The sequence below is a fragment of the Paramisgurnus dabryanus genome, chromosome 2, assembly GCF_030506205.2.
Source record: "Paramisgurnus dabryanus chromosome 2, PD_genome_1.1, whole genome shotgun sequence".
Classification (NCBI taxonomy): Eukaryota; Metazoa; Chordata; class Actinopteri; order Cypriniformes; family Cobitidae; genus Paramisgurnus; species Paramisgurnus dabryanus.
The window spans coordinates 40477247-40496462 of NC_133338.1; the positions used below are offsets into that span (position 1 = coordinate 40477247).

The following is a 19216-nucleotide window of genomic DNA, read 5'->3' on the forward strand; positions in this document are numbered from 1 at the left end:
AAATAGGCTTGTTTTTCCGGAGATTCTAGCGTGCAGCGGGGGGCGTCATTGTCTGTGTGTATATTTACATACTGTATAAGCTTGTGTTTTCGCCTCCGCCCACAAAGGGAACAGCGTGACTACTAAATAAGGATAGTTCGCCCAAAAATGAAAATAATGTAATAATGACTCACCCTTATGTCGTTCTAAACTCGGAAGACCTCCGTTCATCTTCGGAACACAGTTTAAGATGTTTTATCGTTAGATTAATGGTGCGTTCCAGGCAGGTTTTTAAACCCGAGAGTTACGACTTCAAAACCACGACTCACGACCTTATGCGTTCCAGGCAGCCCGTAACTCGTGTTTTTACAACCTTCTACCGGTGAAAGTGCACTGGAACGGCAGTCAAACCCGTGACTTCCCACCCGTGAACTCGTACTAGATCGATGTACTCCCAGTTCAGAGTCGTGAGGCGTGGTTTTGAACTCGTGAGTTACGGGTTACGGGTTGCCTGGAACGCAGCATTAGTCCGAGAGCTTTCCCCTTCATTGAAAATCTATGTATGGTTTCCATGTCCAGAAAGTTAATAAAAACATCATCAAAGAAGTCCATGTGACATCAGTGGGTCCGTAAGATTGTGTTGATGCATCGAAAATACAGTTTGGTCCAAAAATAGCAGAATTACGACTTTATTCAGCATTGTCTTCTCTTCCGGCTCGAGCGTGAAGTCACGTGACTGTAGTGACGCGCTGCCCTGTTCCTCAGACATGTTTGCTAAGTTTTTTTTTTTTTTTTTCAAACTTATAGCCTGCGTCTCCCCAGACTGTAAAGCTCGGGCGCACAAAACAAAAGAAAAATAAAAGAAGCTGGGGCGGAACAAATAACAGTCAGCCGCATCGTACGTCAGCCGCGTCACTGACTTTATGCGGCGCCGCAGTCGGATGACGTCAAAGTACCGCGAGAGCTCTTCAAGAAATCTTACGGAGTAGTCTAATTTCGACTCGCTCTCGCGGTACTTTGACGTCATCTGTATGTCAGTTCTTGCAGCGCAGCATGAGTCCAAACACACAGAAGTTACACAGATATAGTTGTATTCTTCATATAATTGGCTACATGTTTTGTCTATCAATATTTTCCATGAAGTCATTGGCTGATGGAGGAACGAGCGAGCCATTGGTAACCTCTCTAAAGGATGTCACGTTTTCGACGGCGCTGTTTGGATGATCTATTATACTACTTCCCTATTTTAAATACAAACTTTGAAGGCGGGTTCATGTGTTTAACGGAATGTAAGCTCATATACCCTTACATGTTACGATTTAAATAGTCTTCAGATTATATATTATATTGTATTACCAGACATTCATGCGAAATCTGATGTAAACAATCTATATTTCACGGATTATACGCATTTGTGGACAAATATGGACATTGGATAATCTGAAACAGACTGGATTCGACTTGTGATCCCCACAAAGGTAAAAGAGTCATGTTTATTTTTGCGGGTTGTCATTTGGTCATAAAATACTACATATGATGCTAGAACATCTCAAAAAGGGTTTTACAGGGGGCATGGCTTAGCTAAATGAGATGTAAATGAGCCCTATTGTCTCCCCCAGCTGAAAAGAAGAGTCCCTTTCGTCTCGATTTTCTCGGTTTGAGTATTTCTGAGTTCCTATATTCAAATGGCCACAACTTCTCCAAATCTTATCAGATTTCCATGTGTTACACATCGTTGGAAAGCTTAGAAACTGCACTTTCGGAATCTGTGAATAACTCAAAATGCCCAGATCCGACTTGTGTCCCTACTTTCCGTGACTGGTCACATATTCAAATATGCTATAATTATATAATATATTCATAATACATATACATAATATATTAATTAATGAATTTTTTTTATAAATATATATAAATATATATATACACATGTAAATGTTTCTTAAATACATAAATGAATGTGTGTGTATTTATATATACATAATAATTACACACAGCACACACTCATATATTATGCAAAAAAATGACTTTTATTTTGTATGTGATTAATCGCGATTAATCTTTGCCCAGCACTAGTTCAATTATAACTGTTGGATTTTATTTAACCCAATCATGGATTGAAATAACATATTTTAAGTGTAATAACTGGTATATTTTGCCTATCGATATAGACAAACTGCTTAATCACCTTTGGCATGATCCTTGTCCAGTTGATTGGCTGTTTTTTTCCAGTCTTCAATGCGGTCCTGTAGAGGAGTTATTAGGCTCTCCATCAAAGCACTGAAAAGAGCGAGAGCGAGAGAGCGAGAGCGAGAGAGAGAGAGAGAGAGAGAGAGAGAGAGAGAGAGAGAGAGAGAGAGAGAGAGAGAGAGAGAGAGAGAGAGAGACTATGAGTTGACTATGACTGTGTGTGTTTATGTTTTTCCTCATGTCACACTATTACAGTGACATTTGTACATATTGCAGAGCTTGTGTTCAGCTATTCAGCAGGACCACAAACAATGATTTTACAATTGGAAAACAAAATCCTTGTGTTTGTCGTCCTGCTGAATAGCTTTATATACACACATATGTTGTTTCTGCTATGACTATGACACTATGACACAAAAAGTGGATGACTAGATATATTATCATACTGAGATATATTATCATACTTAGTAAAATAGCGAAGTTTCGCCTCGATGCTACGATGCCTCATACACATCCGGGTCAGTGCTGATCCAATATCCCTGGTGGCTCCTATAGAACACACAATCGACATATAAACACTATTAAACATTTACATTTGTAAGAAATAATACACAGTAACAACAAAGGCTGTAGCGGTTCTTCAAATACAGTGTGTATCAATGACACAGAGTACTCCATATGCACAAGTCAAGCTCTGTACATGAGGCAGTAACGTTTAAAGCACTATTTAATGTGTGAGTCTAACCTTTAGCCACAGTATAAATTAGGCTATTTTTAGTAGCGGGCGAACATTTGGAAAATCCTGACCTCAGTATTTATAAAAGCCAGTCTGCTTTCTTCCAAAGAAGGGGGCCTGGAAAACGATCATTTTCCCGAGGTGTTTACATGTCAAACTAAACTGTTAAACAGAGAAGGCGATATATAAAGTCTGTTGCACCCTTTAAAGTTAAACTGTATCATGATTTTCAATCTAAGACAGAAAGCTCCTAAAAAGCTGTCAGAACTATGAAAACAGGCATGATAAACACAACCTCAAAACATACCACAATTGTAAAAGTAAGCATTTTATGGAGGTGCCCACACATCCAGCTTTTTCTCTGAGTAAAAACATCCATTCCAGCATTAAATCTGGATCTAAACTGACCTCAGATCTCCCAGCACCAGACGACACAATGACATTCAGACAGATTATAGTAGTTCAGTAATCTAGGTTTCATAGGGTTAATCTAGACAACACCAGAAAGTAACCCACTCTGACCTCCAAATTGTGCCCTCTGCCCCAAAAGGCAATCTGTCTCCTGGACACTGTGTTGTTAATGTGTCAGAAACACAAAACATGGCCTACGCTTATTTACTACAACTGTTACCAAATTTTTGAGCAAAGTGACCTCTAATCCATTTTGATCAATAATCTTTATATTACATCCTTAAGAACCACTTTGAATACATTTACATTTATGCATTTAACAGACACTCTTATCCAAAGCAACTTCAAGCTATACTTTTCTTTTTCTCAATATATGCAAATTTTAAGAACTTAAGACATTCTTCTTTAACAAAGCATTCACATAAAATGTCCAGTGAATGTCCTTATCCCGCAATAGTTAGTTTGTCTAGAACAAAGCACTCACATACCTCATATGGGTAATATACTTATGCCGCAATAGGTAGCCTGTCTGGAAACGAGCGGATTTTAAACCACAATACTGTATGACACTTGCATTACATGCGAACGGCCCCTACGCTAGAATTCGGTTTTTCTCTCCCTGTTTCGTCCTCGACCCTGAGGACAATGAGACAAACAGACCCAGTTCCTGCTGCTGTGAAGGTCATCACACCACTGATCTACTGGCTGTCCTTCAACGTGATGCCCAGCCGATACGCGACCAACAACCACCGGCTGAACCAGTTTAATCCGCTTACCTGCTTCCTATCCCTACCGTGTTTATATATAACTCTCCCAAGGGTTTTTGTCCTTCTAGGAGTTTTCCCAACAGGTTTTTCTCCTAGGGGTTTTTTCCACCCCCGGGGGAGTTATTTAGTGTATACATTATTACTACGCTCGCTTGTACGGTTTATTCTTAGCCGCTGTATTCTACTTCTTATATTATCTATTGATTATTCTGTGTTTTCCCCTACATCTACACATGTAATGCTGCTTTGAAACAATTAACAATTGTGAAGAGCGCTATATAAATAAAATTGAATTGAATTGAATTGAATTGAATTGAATGCAATGGTGTTGCTAACACAATGCATCAGCTGAGACACACAAACATGTCTAAGGTCAAAATATAATATAAAAGTACAAAATAAAGAGGGCTTAGAATAAAAAAGTGACATCATCTTTTTAGGTGAATGAATGGCATTGACATTACTGACTCCTGTGGATATATTACCCATAATGCAATAGCAGTAATGTCTTCACTTGACTGACATTTTCAGCATGGCTGCTCTCAATGCACTGCACTTTGGGTTAAACATGCATGCATGCATGCTGACAAACGCACACACACACACACACGTATTGCATGCAGAAGAGCTCAGAGAAGCACACATGCAAATGAACACAGAGAGTCTGAAGTACGCATGAGAGAAGCTCCATTCATAATGAACACATTCCTCCTCATGCCTCCTGTTCTACCCAGCAACCATTCATTATTCCACAAACACCCAACACACTCACAGCAGAGTGAGGCGACACATGCTTGACAGTGTCTAATGTCAAAGCGCCATAGCACCTTAAAATTGTGAGTGAAATTTATGAAAAACTGCCACGAGAAAAGACAACTAGAAAACGTGTGAATAGAGATAAAGCGTGAGTGTTCTTCGCACATTTTTATTGCTTTTAAATTAGATGTCTATACGCCTGTGCCTGTGTCTGCCTGCAGTGGCATTTCAAGATTTCTCTTAGTTATTACTTTTCTTTAAAAAACAAACAAACACAATCCGGTGACTCCTAACATCTGGTTTGCATTTATATTTCATTGTATGCATGCACCAGTTTGTGTGCACCCACAGAGAAGCAGTGCTCCTGCTTCAATGCATTATTGATATATTGATAACTATTCATTATCAACTATTTCATTAAAATCTCTTGACTGTAAATTTTGTGTCTCTGCAAATCTGAGCACAGTGTGAGACATTGTTGCAAGTCTGATGGAGATATATACAGTATGAGATTGCTGGAGCCTTTTTCTAAGGAGGAATATCTGAATCAATTGAGATATCGGAGAGATCTAATTTGTGATTTTAAACTATTTCAATGAAATGTCCACCTCAGTGTCTACTGTTGTTACTGCAGTGATCTGTACTGAGTGGCAGTATTCAAACAGTGCTGTCGCCTCCATCTGTTACAGCAGCCTGTGTTTACTGTTGCCCCCTTACTGCCACGATAGCCCCCACATATTGATTTTTCTCATGACATTTGGTCACTAGAAGCATGACTACTATATAAGGCAACCAAAATACAATTTGGGTAAAACACACAGCACAAGATAACAATGACATGTATATAAATTACTGCCCCGTTGAATTCCTGCCACCAATATTTGTCTATTTACATAATTTGTCACTCTCATACTTTACAAAGGCATCATTTAAACATAAATATATCAAGCAGATCAATTTAATGCAACATACAGACAAAAGTATCCAGCATTGCCAATCACATACAGACACACTGTACATACACACACAACTTGTAAACTTGTGTGATTATATTCCGTGTCTCTGAGACAAAAATGGATGATCTGTCCATTGGGAAATCCTTTTGTGGCTTCAAAACTTAATTGAATAAAGTAGCAAGATAAACATGGACATTTACTTGGCCGGCAACCAGACGAAAGACATACAAAGCATTTATGCACGACAGACAGAGAGAGAACGGCAGATCTATAATGTTGATGGCAAAGATATTGACGGAAGTGTAGGAAATAGCTGGCACACGGGTATCATAAGCCCTTAATCTGTGTTGCTAGAGTGTTTCATTACACAGAAGCAAATTTTGATGATGACAGTGAAAACATCATAATGAAAAACCACACAATATCAGTAGCACAAATATCAAAAAGGACCATACAATTAAAAACGAAATGTTTACTCTTCTGCTAATGTTCAATTAATGTTAATTTACTGATGGGTTGTTTTTTTCTGGCTAGTTTGTAACTGTCCAGCCCCTTTGCTGTTTCCAGGGCAACAGATGGTGGATGAGACATGTGGAGAAGTGAAGGTCTCAGGACGGACAGTGCACTGAGTGGTGCAAAAATCAATCAGTCTGTGCCGAATGTCAGGACAGTAGTTGCTGTGCCAGTGCACTGCGCTAGCCTCCACTAATTCAACTACTGGTACATACTGCCTTAACTTAAATGATTTTAACCATCAGGCCTGAAGGATCATCTTAATAAAGGCTTTTTAAGAACTAAAATAAATAATGTATTGCACGCTCATTAAAGTAAATGTATAAATGTTTTAAATATATGATTATTGATTTAGTAGGGGAAACTCAGGTTAAACCAAGAGGCAAATCAAATTAGCCGTATGGAAAGAATCTAACCAATGTGGAATGAAACAAAAATTGATTTAAAAAAGTATTTTCTGGGGTTTACAGAACAATGTACAAGACATGGCAGATAAAATGGTAATCATTCAGTATCATACACACCAAGGTATTACCACATTATACAATCACTGTGCCATAGTATGATACTGTAGTACCAGTATATTTGTAAAGGCTTAAATGAAAAATAGAAAATATATAAACATTTTTAAAAAACTTTAGAGGAAGTATTGTAATGTTATAAGGTTGAATACAATAATAATGTTGGTGACATAAATAAACAAGCATGAAAACCTTTGCAGTGTTTTAATGTTGGATAATAATGTTCATTTTAATTTATAATGATTCATTTTTAACTTTAAAACAAGCTACACAGTTTTTGCATACACTGGCAAGAACAATTGTATATAAAGAATTAAGAATTAAAGAATTAATTTAAGAACTAAGATCAATCAATAATAATCAATATCAATATTCTTAAAATGATTGTCAGTGCATGATAATTAATGCATTAAACAATGCAATAAATAAAACTTTATTGTATAGTGTTACATACAAAATCTCAAAAGCTCTCTGGCATCCACCCTTCTTTTCTCCTCTCAGATGTTTCTCTTTCTTTTTAATTTCCACATTGCTCTGCTCAACCCCACACTTCCCTTTCAGTTTCTTAGCGGTAATTCAGAGATCCCTTTTATCAGCGTCACCAGAGCTGATGATGTGTGGCACATGTTCCCTCATGACTCTCTGTTGAGCTGCTCAACATGAAAATGTGTTAGTGAAGCTTCAGCCTGCAGGGCCTCAAACCCCCACCCAGACCAGCCTCTGTTTCTGCAGAACATTCAGCCTCAAACCTGCCTTCATGTAACTCAAACCAAGCCTTATTTCACCAGACCTCAATAATCTATTATTTAGTATCCAGTATAATGTATAGCTATGTTACCCATTGGTTTACATTACAGATCACCTGTAAAGGAATCTAAATCATAAAGACCTCAAATTGAAAAATCAAATTTTTGATTAGGTCACCTGGATTATACCAAGACTGTAAGACATGTTCCTGTATGAATATGTGGTGCTTGAATTGTATACCAGCTACTAACCCAGTCCTAAAGCTAACACTGACCCTAATTCTAAACGTGCAATCTAATTGGTTGATCCAGAACAGTGATGAGGTAGGTGTAACTTGTTGTACTTTGTATATAGTATATACAGTATACCGTTTTTTATGCAAAGACATAGTAGTAGTGTCCATCTTTCGAACCCTATGATTTGCCATTCGTCTCAGTTGAAGAAGACATACAGTGGAATAAAGTTTCATAGCTGCTCAGTAAGGAGAAAGAAGCAAGCAAGACCTGTCTTCCCTACATATACACACACTCGCACACACATTCAGTGTAAAAAAGTTTCATAGCGGTATCTTAAGCTCTGTCCTAAACCACAAGGATCATGTCGGATTAAGCCTCGCCCATCGCAACCCCCAGTTAAACTACATCTCTCATGAGATTTTCGTCATAAACATATGTGCACATCCATAGACACGTACAATATAGACACAGCTGACAGAACAAGTCAACAATCACTCAGTAAGGAGAAAGAAGCAAACAAGACCCATCTTCCCTACATATACACACACTTACACACATGCATACAGTCATTTAGTGATTACACTTCATAAGCAGATAACAGTACCTTTAAAACACATATGGAATAAACAGAGGCTATCTGAAACTCTTTAATACTTAAACTGTTTGATAAACATAACACAAAAAGAAGCCTATACTGTTGATAATCAAAGGTTAATTCACTTAAAAATATATATGAATAACCAAGGACTTAAAGTCTTCTGTTTTACTGGGAAAAAAACATTATCATCTACATATTGGCCTTAGGGTACAAGTTTATTTTGTCTAGAAGTGCCAAAGGTTACTCATAGCCTATTGGTGCTAGTTAACTTAGATAGTGAAATTATTTGATATTGTTTGCTGGGTATTGGAGTTGACTCAGCATACGGATGTGATTTCTGTAAATTATATATAGAGGTGGATTTTCAGTAAATATGAATTTTGGGAGTCATGGTTGTTTTTGAGTTAGGGACAGCATATGCTATAAGGAAAAAAAAAACATTAAAACAAATCCTGTCACACTTAAAATAATTTAGTTATTCTGTGATGTTATTTATATAAAAGTGAGATTTTTTATAACAACTACATCATTAACCTCTTAAAGTTTCAGCAAGGTTAATGGTAACATCATTTCCACGTTCTCTCTCCCTCATACACAAGTGTTTCCTTTCCTCTGCTCCTACGGCTTTTGCCCTTCTTGCTCCTACTTTGCCATAGCAACAGAAGATATGAAATCCGCTGAAAGATTTGCGCCCGCCCCTTTTCTCCTCACTGCACCATTCAGATAAAGCTCACACAAATTCGCACAAACAGACATGAGACTGCAATGTTTCACAACTGCCTAAACATGCTCTGTAGAGTAATATCAACACAAAATCTGCATGTGCTCTCCAATGAACCGTGCATTGTTTCTGTAAATCTATAAGAGGAATCTTAATACAAGCAAGCCACAGTTTCACGAGTAAGACAGTATTACAGCACACAAACAGACTGCTCATCAGACAACCAATAAAATTGTCATTATGATGCAACAATTTGTCATATATGCTATAAAATATAAAACTAATGTGGCTTTCGTATGGGCTTGCGCACAGACAATGATCAGAAAACATTACAGATCTTTCACACTTTACTTTCGTCTGCAAATGGATAGGAAAAGAGACGTTTTTAATGCTGGAGCGTTAAATACCTTCTTGTGTTTCTAACCTTCATTTTAACGGCAGTTTAAGTCCATGCAAATTGTTATTTACAGGCAATTAAGGATTAGAGATTATGAAGAAATGGCTCCCTAGACTCACACTGTGGTTACTTGTGTACGTTTGTGTGTGTGTCTGTGTGTGTAAACACCAGAAGTAGAGTAAACCACAAAACATGGCATAGTTCCCAGGACACATTACATTCACATGCATCAGACATTAGTGGCCATTAAGAGTGTCCTGTTTAAATACTACTTACGAGGAGCTCATACTGTATGCAAACGCCCGCTAAACCTCACCTCTGTCAAAAATAAGATTATGATATTGACCGAATGCTCTGGGGACATATTATACAGTATGTTCATCAAACACTTTCGCTTCAAATGAGCTTAATCTTGGCTTCAGGCCATTCAGAAATAGAGGTTCATTGGCAGAATGCGTTTAACACTACAATGATTTTTCTTCAAATTCCAAAGTGGGACAGCAACTGGATTAATGACAGCGCATGTCAAGCAAGAAATTACTCAATAAATATGATATATAAATATACATTTTTTGTCCTTTTACCCCTGGTGCAAGCTCTGGTGCATGCAGTATGGACCAGATGTAAGGAAGTGGCTTGGCCTTCCCAGGTGCCACAGCAGTTTTGTTCTTTATGGCAAAGGGATGCTACACCTGCCCATTACCAGTCTGGTAGAGGAGTACAAGTGTGCCAAAGTCAGACGTGTATGGTCGGGTTGTGGTGAGATTGTGCCGTTAGAGATCAAGGTTAGGTCATGTCAAGGGTTTATGCACTGAGTTACGAGAAAGGAGCAACCTCAGGAAATGGAAGGGCTGAGGAACAGTGTGGCAGAGGGTCACTCAATTGACCATCCCACAGAGTCTCATCGGTGCCTCAAGTATGCATTAAGGGATATCAACATCAAGTCTTATACAACAGATCTTTATCCAGAAAGGACTGTAAAGGGTAACCGGAGACTTAAAGTCAAATTTGTTAAATATCAATGAAATAACTTAAGTGAAATTTGTGAAATTAAGGCATTTCAATTACTGACTAATAACCTTTTTTTGACATTTAAGTGAAATGACTTAACCTTAACATAATGCCTCAGTGCAGATCATCCCACAAATCCGAGTGTATGGAGTCTGAATTTTATAAACAAACTTAATGTCAAAGCCATTCATGAACATGTTTAACACCACAACTGGAGCACATTTTCATCATTAGACAGTAAAACCAAAATCAGACAGGACAAGACATTCATCTCAGGGAACTAAGCACACACTGTAAAAAATTGAACATTTCTTAACTCATTTCCTGACAGCCCTTTTTCCATTTCCTTGCCCGCCAGCATTTTTTTGATTTTCACTAAAGTTTCATAAAATGCCTTCCAGGAAAATTTTCTTCTATAAATTTATAAACATACAAATATATCAAATGAAAGAACAGACCCTCTGTTTTAAAACAAACAAACAAAATGGGAAAAAAAAACTATTTAATCTTTATTTGTCTTTTTTATCCTTTTTTGCAAAGGAATTTTGTTAAGAGATCAGATTTAGAACGATTATCAAACATACTCGGAGATTAAAATTAATTAAATTAGTTTTTGCTTCAGCATTTTTTAAATTGGGTAAGATAAGATTTAGGTAGTGGATAATAGCAGAATTAAAGATTACAGTAAAAACTCGTCATGAAAGCGTCATTGGCAGGTAAATGTTGGCGGCAGCATTAGCTCAGTGTAGTTTTTGATACGCTTTAGCTATGATTTGCACTAAGGTAATCTACTTGTTGTTTATTTTGCTTGTTATCAGAAATAAACTACTTTAAAAGGACTTTGTTGTTATTGATACTTTGTGGAGTTTACCGGAAGTTACGTTTGTTCCACGAAAGCCATTTGTGTGGTTAGAGAGACTCGATTGTAACGTAGAGGTTGCTGGTTAGATTCCCACAGTTGGAAGGAAATGACTGAAGTGTTTGGGTGTTGCAGTAATAGTTGCCCAGTATTTGTGTCTGTGTGTGTTCATGACTTGCAGTGGATGGGTAAAATGCAGAGACAATCATATCTATTTCACTTTTTCTTTTATTGGTCAAATTGTGTTTGATCGTATAATCTGGGGGAAATCCGTAAAATAACAGTATGTGGCTGCAGAACTTTTAAAGTTTTGTTTTTGGACATTATTGGAATCAAGAAATGTTACTTAAATTGTAAGTTTTTTGTTTGGAAACCGCTGCTGCCAGCCATTTGACTGTTTTTTTTTTACGAAAAAATTATTTTTTTACGGTGCAACAAGGAATTAATTAACGATTTGAAATGTAGCTCATCTAATCGGAATTTCACGTCGCAACTATCGATATCATAACAAGGCATTAATATTGTCTTTATATCACTATATCTTCTTGAATTTAACAAAGTGCAAGATTCACAAGTGTACTGGATTAAGCAGCAGCAGTACTGTTGAACACAATGCATAGCAGAGTTAACAGGAAAGAGAAAGAGTAAGACAACAAACACAGATCGCAGCAGCACATGAAATAGAATAATTTATGCAAGCCTTGATTCCCCTCACAGCATGTGTTCATACTTCAGAGCATCTGCCCCCAAAAACTGCTTCTGATTTAGGCTGAGATGCTTGAAAAATACAGCAGAAAAAATCACTAATAGTTTGTGTCAGGTCTGACACTGTCTGAATATAATCAAACAACCACACAGAAACATGCTTACAAAATATGAACTAAAAACGATAATACCAAACACTAAATCCCTGATGTATGAGTCTTATGGACTACTTGTATGATATATTTAGGCTGTTTAATTGACATTTTGGAGATTGAGAGCACCAGTCCTCATTCACTTTCATTTATATGAAAGGAACAATCAAAAGGCTGGATCAGTAATACTGTATACACTTCACCCTTACATACAAAACACATGGCACATAGCATAGCAAAGCATTGGCTTAACAAAAATGATGGACAATGACTAGTAAGGTCAGGTGAGTGGTTGTGCTGAGTCATAGCATATGTATCACTTTCCATTACAGCAATAGGGCTGACAACATTGGTGAGCTGTAAACTTACATCATGGTCAATGATGGGCCCAGCTTACTCAGACCTTAATGCTGATAGCATATGGGTTTAATCTTTAATGAGGTTTACACATTAAGAGTCCGAGAATGAGATCTGGAGTATCGAGTCTCTAAAGAACTGATCATAAAACAGATAATTTTCCAGCAATGTTTATATTGGGAGAATAAAAATAGCACTAACATGCTAGGACATGTACATAGTACGTCTCACTGGCCGAAGCTGTCCTCGCTTTTCTTATTGGCTGTGAAGAACAACACTGACACATCTGGAATAGCTCACACTTATTCTCTGAGGCACTTAAGATCTACAACACTGATACGGTCCAGAACAGAAAGATCCACAAAGCGCTTGCCATCTACAGTACATACTGTACAGGTATGCGCACTTATACGGTCCACAAAAGTTTCACTGTCTCAGTACTCTTCACAGAAATACACAGCACCTTTGAGAAATGAAAATATGTGAGTGTTTTCAAAAAACATTGATAAATGATCCAGATTTATTTTGCACAAGTAAATAACCGAGAAGGTTCTGAGAGATGCCATATGAGGAGCCACCTCTGGCAAAAATTAGATAATGGTGTTAACTGAATGCTCTCAGCACGTATTATACATTCATCAAATACCATGCTTCAAATCTGCTTAATTCAATCCTAAGGGGCCAGTTGTTCAGAAATAATGGATTGTTGGCAGAATTCATTAAGAGTCGGATAAAAAATGCTAATTTACAAGAAAACATGTCAGATGCACTGAGAGGGTTTTGCATTTGAGCTCTTCATACGTCTCCTTTATTCTATAAACTCATACTGTCTATTAACACACATTACCAAAGTAGAAAAGTAGGTCTGCAATGTCCCTCTGATTGAGGCCACAAAACCCTCAGAGACGCTCATGTGCCGTCCCAATCAAGATACAAAATTTTCGAACAGAAAAGTTACAACGCTAAATCCGGATCATCCAGAACCTCTGGCATCTCCACACAACACCAGGTCACTATGCTCCTCTCATAACTTTCTGATCTCACTGACCTGGTCTCCGCTTTATTCAGTGTGTCAAAAAAGCTCAATATAGCGGTCATCAGCCTAGACCCCCAAAATCCCTAGCCAGTTTCTAAAGATAAAGCAATGATTACCCTGGTTATTCAGTGACCTGAAAGATGAACAGCCAAACACAATTCTTTAATTGCTCAGTTGAGTGTGCAAGATTAAATCAGTTATGTCTATGTGAGCATTTATTTTCTCTTTTACTTCTCATGCATAGCCCACATTTACACATTGAGGTTTATCAACATCAACACTCATCATTGGTAGGCTTGACAGGAAGAATTTCCAACTCTAAACCATCTCAAGAATCTGACTTGATGCTTTCCAGTTGGTATTATAAAAACGTAACCCAAACATCAAGGAATCTCTTGATTCCTGGCAGAAATAAAGTTACAAAAGCTGTCACTGGAATGGTACCTTGAATGTAAAATGTATAATTTAGGTGCAGATATGTACCTCTGAGGTACCAATATGCACCCTTTTGGTGTACTTTCTTAAAGACAACCACCCCAGTGAAGCATTTTTGACAGTGTACTGAAAACCAATGAGTGCTTAAAGTGGTATTACAGAACCTTTTTAAAAGGAACACACCACAAAAAATATATATTTTTCCAGCTTCCCCAGAGTTAAACATTTGATTTTTACCGTTTTGGAATCCATTCAGCCCATCTCTGGGTCTGGCTGTACCACTTTTAGCATAGCTTAGCACAATCCATTGAATCGATTAGACAATTAGCATCGCACTCAAAAATCATTAATAAAATATTGGAACTCTTTGGGCATTTTTGACCGCGATGCTAATGGTCTAACCAGATTCAATGGATTATGCTAAGCTATGCTAAAGGTGGTACCGCCAGACACAGTAGTGATGGGTCGTTCGCGAACGCCGGCTCTAAGAGCTGATTCTTTGTAGCGAACGAGAAGAGCCGACTCTTCAGACGCATGCAGGGGAGCCGGCTCTTCTAAGGGAGCCGAGCCAGAAGAGCCGAATCTATGAAAAGAGCCGGACTGCCATCACTAAAATGTAAAGCCGGAGCTTGAGCCGAAAGAGCCGAACCAATGGAAAGAGCCGGACTGCCCATCCCTAAGACACAGAGATCGGCTGAATGGATTCCAAAATGGAAAAAATTAAGTGTTTAACTCTAGGAGAGCTGGAAAATGAGCATATTTTCAATAAAAGTGGAGTGTCCCTTTAAGGTGATTGCTGGGTGAACCAATTTATTAGATGGGCCAGTTGCTTTACCATCTACATTATAATGCAGATAACCAGGAATGCTGACTTAGTTTATGGCAAATACTTCAAAGCTTCTGATCACCTGCTTTAACATGAACCGAAACAGATGATTGGCCCTAAGCTCCAAGACAAAAGCAAGTGGGCCAATCAGCACAGCTGTTAACTATGGTGGCGTAATGGAGGATGAGTGGAATCAGCTGGGCTTCAGGCCATGACCGGTACTGGATCTGATTAGCAGGCAGTTACCAAACCCTCCTGAGGTCGAAGACATTGGGCAAGAAATATTTACTCTAAAAGGAAGTTCTTGGCTACGGGATACTGCTGTGGCTAAAAATACGCCAACTTCACTGCTTAAACCAGATGTCCTTTTCATCAAGTATAAAAGTATAAGGGAAAATGAAGAAAAAAATAGACCTTGTTTTACTAAGACAAGCATTACATAGCAAGGCCTCGCCCCTGTCTGCTTCAGCTGGTCTTTTTATCTCACGCTTTGATTTGTTATTAACCCTTAAATGGTATAACTTCTCTTTATTCTCTCTCTTGGTCTCTTTCTTTTGGATATTTGCCACAGATTTTCAAGAAACACGATGACTTAATGGCTGGCTTGTTGGAATCCATGTACAGTTGGTGGTAAAGACAGCACTCACAGGACATGAGCTCACCAGCATAAAACAATACATACGCTCACTCACTTTGAACTCTTGACATAGTGCACACCGAACTTTCTCTGTTTTTAACCCATTCCCACAGTCTTCTGAGGTGTGGACAGTAATGTTAAATCAATGTAGACACTGTAATTCAGAACTTACTGAGAGGGGGTTTCCTTTCAGCATATATAGCATAATGAACCATGCGCAACGCGCCACTGACTTCATATATATATATATATATATATATATGACTGTATTAATATGGATGATTAAGAGATAGATGACATGTCATGTTATGGCTCATGTTCTTGTGCTAATAGTGATGTGTGACATTGTGTGACGGTTTCTGTCATGCTAGCATTGTCCTTTGACATACAGTATAAAGTACCTTTAACCACAATAAATATAATTTATTTATTACAGCTCACAATTTTCCACCATTGGTACTTTGCCAACCTTTCAAATCTGATGACATCTCAGTTCCTAATGAGACTGCAAAGTGTCAAGTTTTTGACTAACCATGATGCAGTATGTCATCTGGACGTTGTTCACCCATCTGGATATTCAGCTTATTTTACATATTTTTGCAAACTTTAGATGCAGGAAATATTATTGTCTATGATTTTATGCATCTGGCAGATGCTTTTATCCAATAACACTTACAGGCATTTAAAGTAAACATTTCATTTAATCTGGGAATTAACCTTAAAAACATTGTACCTCTAACGCAATGCTCTACCAATTAAGCAACAAGAGCACCTTCTTTTAGACAGTCATGTTGTTGTGGTGGACGGATCAGATTCTCCATCATTAGTAATTGGTCTACACCTAATACATTCCTTTCAGCCATCACTTAAGCTTTTCTACAGTCACTGTACTCTACTCTAGGGTTACACCACTTAAAGATGGCGAAGAATGCATTGAAATAATATGTTAAATTGTTCTCTGATACATACATAGAAGGTACGTGGCTTTATTAAGTGCAAAAATGATCCATGGTCTATTATTACCTTATTTGAAAGGGTCATGAATAATAATGTTAAGCTCTGCTCTGAATGGCTGTTTTTCAGAGCAGTTCAGTTCAGTAGCTCTGTGTGTGTGTAAACAAACCTTATGCTTGAGCCTGTATCAGATGAAGATAACGATTCTGAATAATATTGCATTAAAATGGACGTTTCTGAATGTGAGTTTTTTCATTATGGACCCTACAAAACGCAACTCTAACGCCAATAGTAGAACTTCAGCCTAAACGCTAGCAAAAAACATTAACTAGAATATAGCGCTTACTCAGCAGTCACAACTTTGTTTTAAGCATAGTAACAACATTGTAATTAATTTAATGTTGAGGGCGTACATCACGACTTTAACGTCACAGTTGGTGTTATATTGAGATTGGCCTGTTTTCCAGCTGTCTTTTGCATGCATGAGGTTAACATAAGAAGGAGGAAACAATCGTGTTTTAAGGCTCACAATATTTCATTACCATGTACAAACTTTCTTATTATTCATCTATGCCTAGGTAAATACAGTTTTACATTCTACAGCACGTTTAAAACCTCTGCAGCTATAAATGCATTCTTTTCTTTTTCCCAATTAAATCTGGTTTCCTGTTTTGATTGTGGTCATAAAGCATTCCATAAATAGCGCATTTTTTTATTGAAATGTGGATGGAAAATATGTAAAGCACTCTAAAGATAAAGAATTAAGAGATCTCACCCAATCTCTAGGGGAGAAAAACCATCAAATAAAATGTGGCCTCATGATGTTTCATGTCCAGCAGATTATTTCCTGATCACCACAGATAATGAGTAGGGAACGGCATTGAGATGAGATTTCCAGAGGGTGTGGATGTGAATAAAAACCCTACATACTGTAGTGTAAACTCTCATAAAACTATACACAACTCTATTCAATGTTGTGGTCTCCTGTTGTACTATTAAGTGTGGTATACATGTAAATGCACATGGTTACAAACACAAGCCTCTTTTACATCACACGTGTCCTGCCTCCCTCTGAACTCCATTAAAAGCCTGATGGTTACAATAATTACTCAACCATCTGCTGAACTTTGCCCTCATGCCCACATATGTAAGTAAAGGCATTTTAGTTCGCATAATAACTTGGTGTGTGTTACACTGACAAAGAGGATAACACACACAAGGCCATGTGTGCACATGGCAACTCATGCCATAGTGCTGTAATATCCACTAACTTTTAGCCACTAATCCCACACTACAATGATCTAATTTACAGTTTAAATGGATAGTTCACCCCAAAATGAAAATTAGCACATATTTTACGTACCCTCAAGCCATCCTAGGTGTATACAAATCTCTACCTTTCACCACACACAGGCTGAATCCCAAACCGCCTACTTCCATACTATATAGTATGTAAAAAGCGCTACTTTACGTACTATATAGTATGGAAGTAGGCGGTTTGGGATTCAGCCACAGTCAGAGTTACTGTATATTAAATAATAAAGCTATTTTCAGCTTTATAATGATGTTGGATAGTGCCCCCTTTTTTAAAGCTACAAAAATGGGTTTTTGTTATCAACCCAAACCCTAACTTTCATGTATCGCCATAGTTTGGTTCATTAAACCCCATTGGTTCACCTCAGAAGACATTTAATAACTGTATGGATTGGTTTTGATGGATGGATGCGCTTGAAACTTTAAATAAGGACTGCTTTCCAATGACATTATAAAGCTGAAAGATCCAGTATATTTTTTAATATAACCAAATTGTGTTTGGCTGAAAAAAGAAAGTCATAACCTAGGATGGCGTAAGGGTGAGTAAAATATGGGCTAATTTTTATTTTGGGGTGCAGTATTCCGTTAAGTACACACACAAACAATATACTGATGCTGCACTAGCTAGTTTACAATAAATAAAACACATTAAAAAAACATAATATCACTCTTACTGGAGATCTAAACATCCCCTCTTTATGACTTCCTGTTGGGGTTAAGCTACAATGTAATCTCAGTAGGCTTATTTAATTCTTCAGATGGATTAAATTTAACTAGAGTTATTAAAGCAATTATGTGGTTTAATATCATATACACTAACGTAAACAAAAAGTTGCTGTGAGCAAGACGACAAAGCATTCTGGGTATTTCAAACATTCCAAACACTCCCAGGGTTTTAAAGGTTTCCTGAAACATTTTGTTTTAAAAACACTCCTGCCAAAATTCAAAAAGTTTGCAAAGCCGAGTACAACCATAAAAACGTTTTCCAAGGTAATCTCATCCACAAAAAAGTTTAATTAAATATATGAAGTAAAAAACATTATGTGGTATAACTATATTTACATTCAGTAACTATATTGGATTACAAAATCAATTCTTAATGGTCAGATAAGATATAAATAGCTTCACAACTGCACACTTTCAGTTTTTAGTACATATGAATCTTTGCTCGGGTGTGAACTACTGTAAGATATAGGAGTAAACCAAGGTAAAAAGGTTCAACAAGGGTTGACAGGAGATACATGGTGTTAAAGACTGCAATAAGAAACTGAAAAGGCAGAATAAAACGAAGTAGAGGTCAATGGTGAAAAAATCTAGATGTTTCTCTGTTTTAGATTTTACAATTTTGCACCATTACAGTGTCTACACAGCAGTGTTTCCCCTTCTGTCACTGGTCCAGATT

The 19216-nt window shown here is 37.5% G+C and overlaps 1 protein-coding gene across 2 annotated transcripts in view; it reads right to left on the reverse strand.

The window, feature by feature from the left end:
* The window catches only part of mtss1lb (MTSS I-BAR domain containing 2b), a 61247-nt gene that overhangs the window by 19069 nt on the left and 22962 nt on the right, over window positions 1-19216 (reverse strand). For both annotated transcript variants that reach the window (XM_065289257.2, XM_065289256.2), the window contains exons 4-5: window positions 2634-2718; window positions 2168-2259 (exon numbers count right to left, since the gene is read on the reverse strand). In XM_065289257.2, coding sequence (XP_065145329.1) covers window positions 2168-2259; window positions 2634-2718 — 177 coding nt within the window. The remainder of the gene's footprint in view (window positions 1-2167; window positions 2260-2633; window positions 2719-19216) is intronic.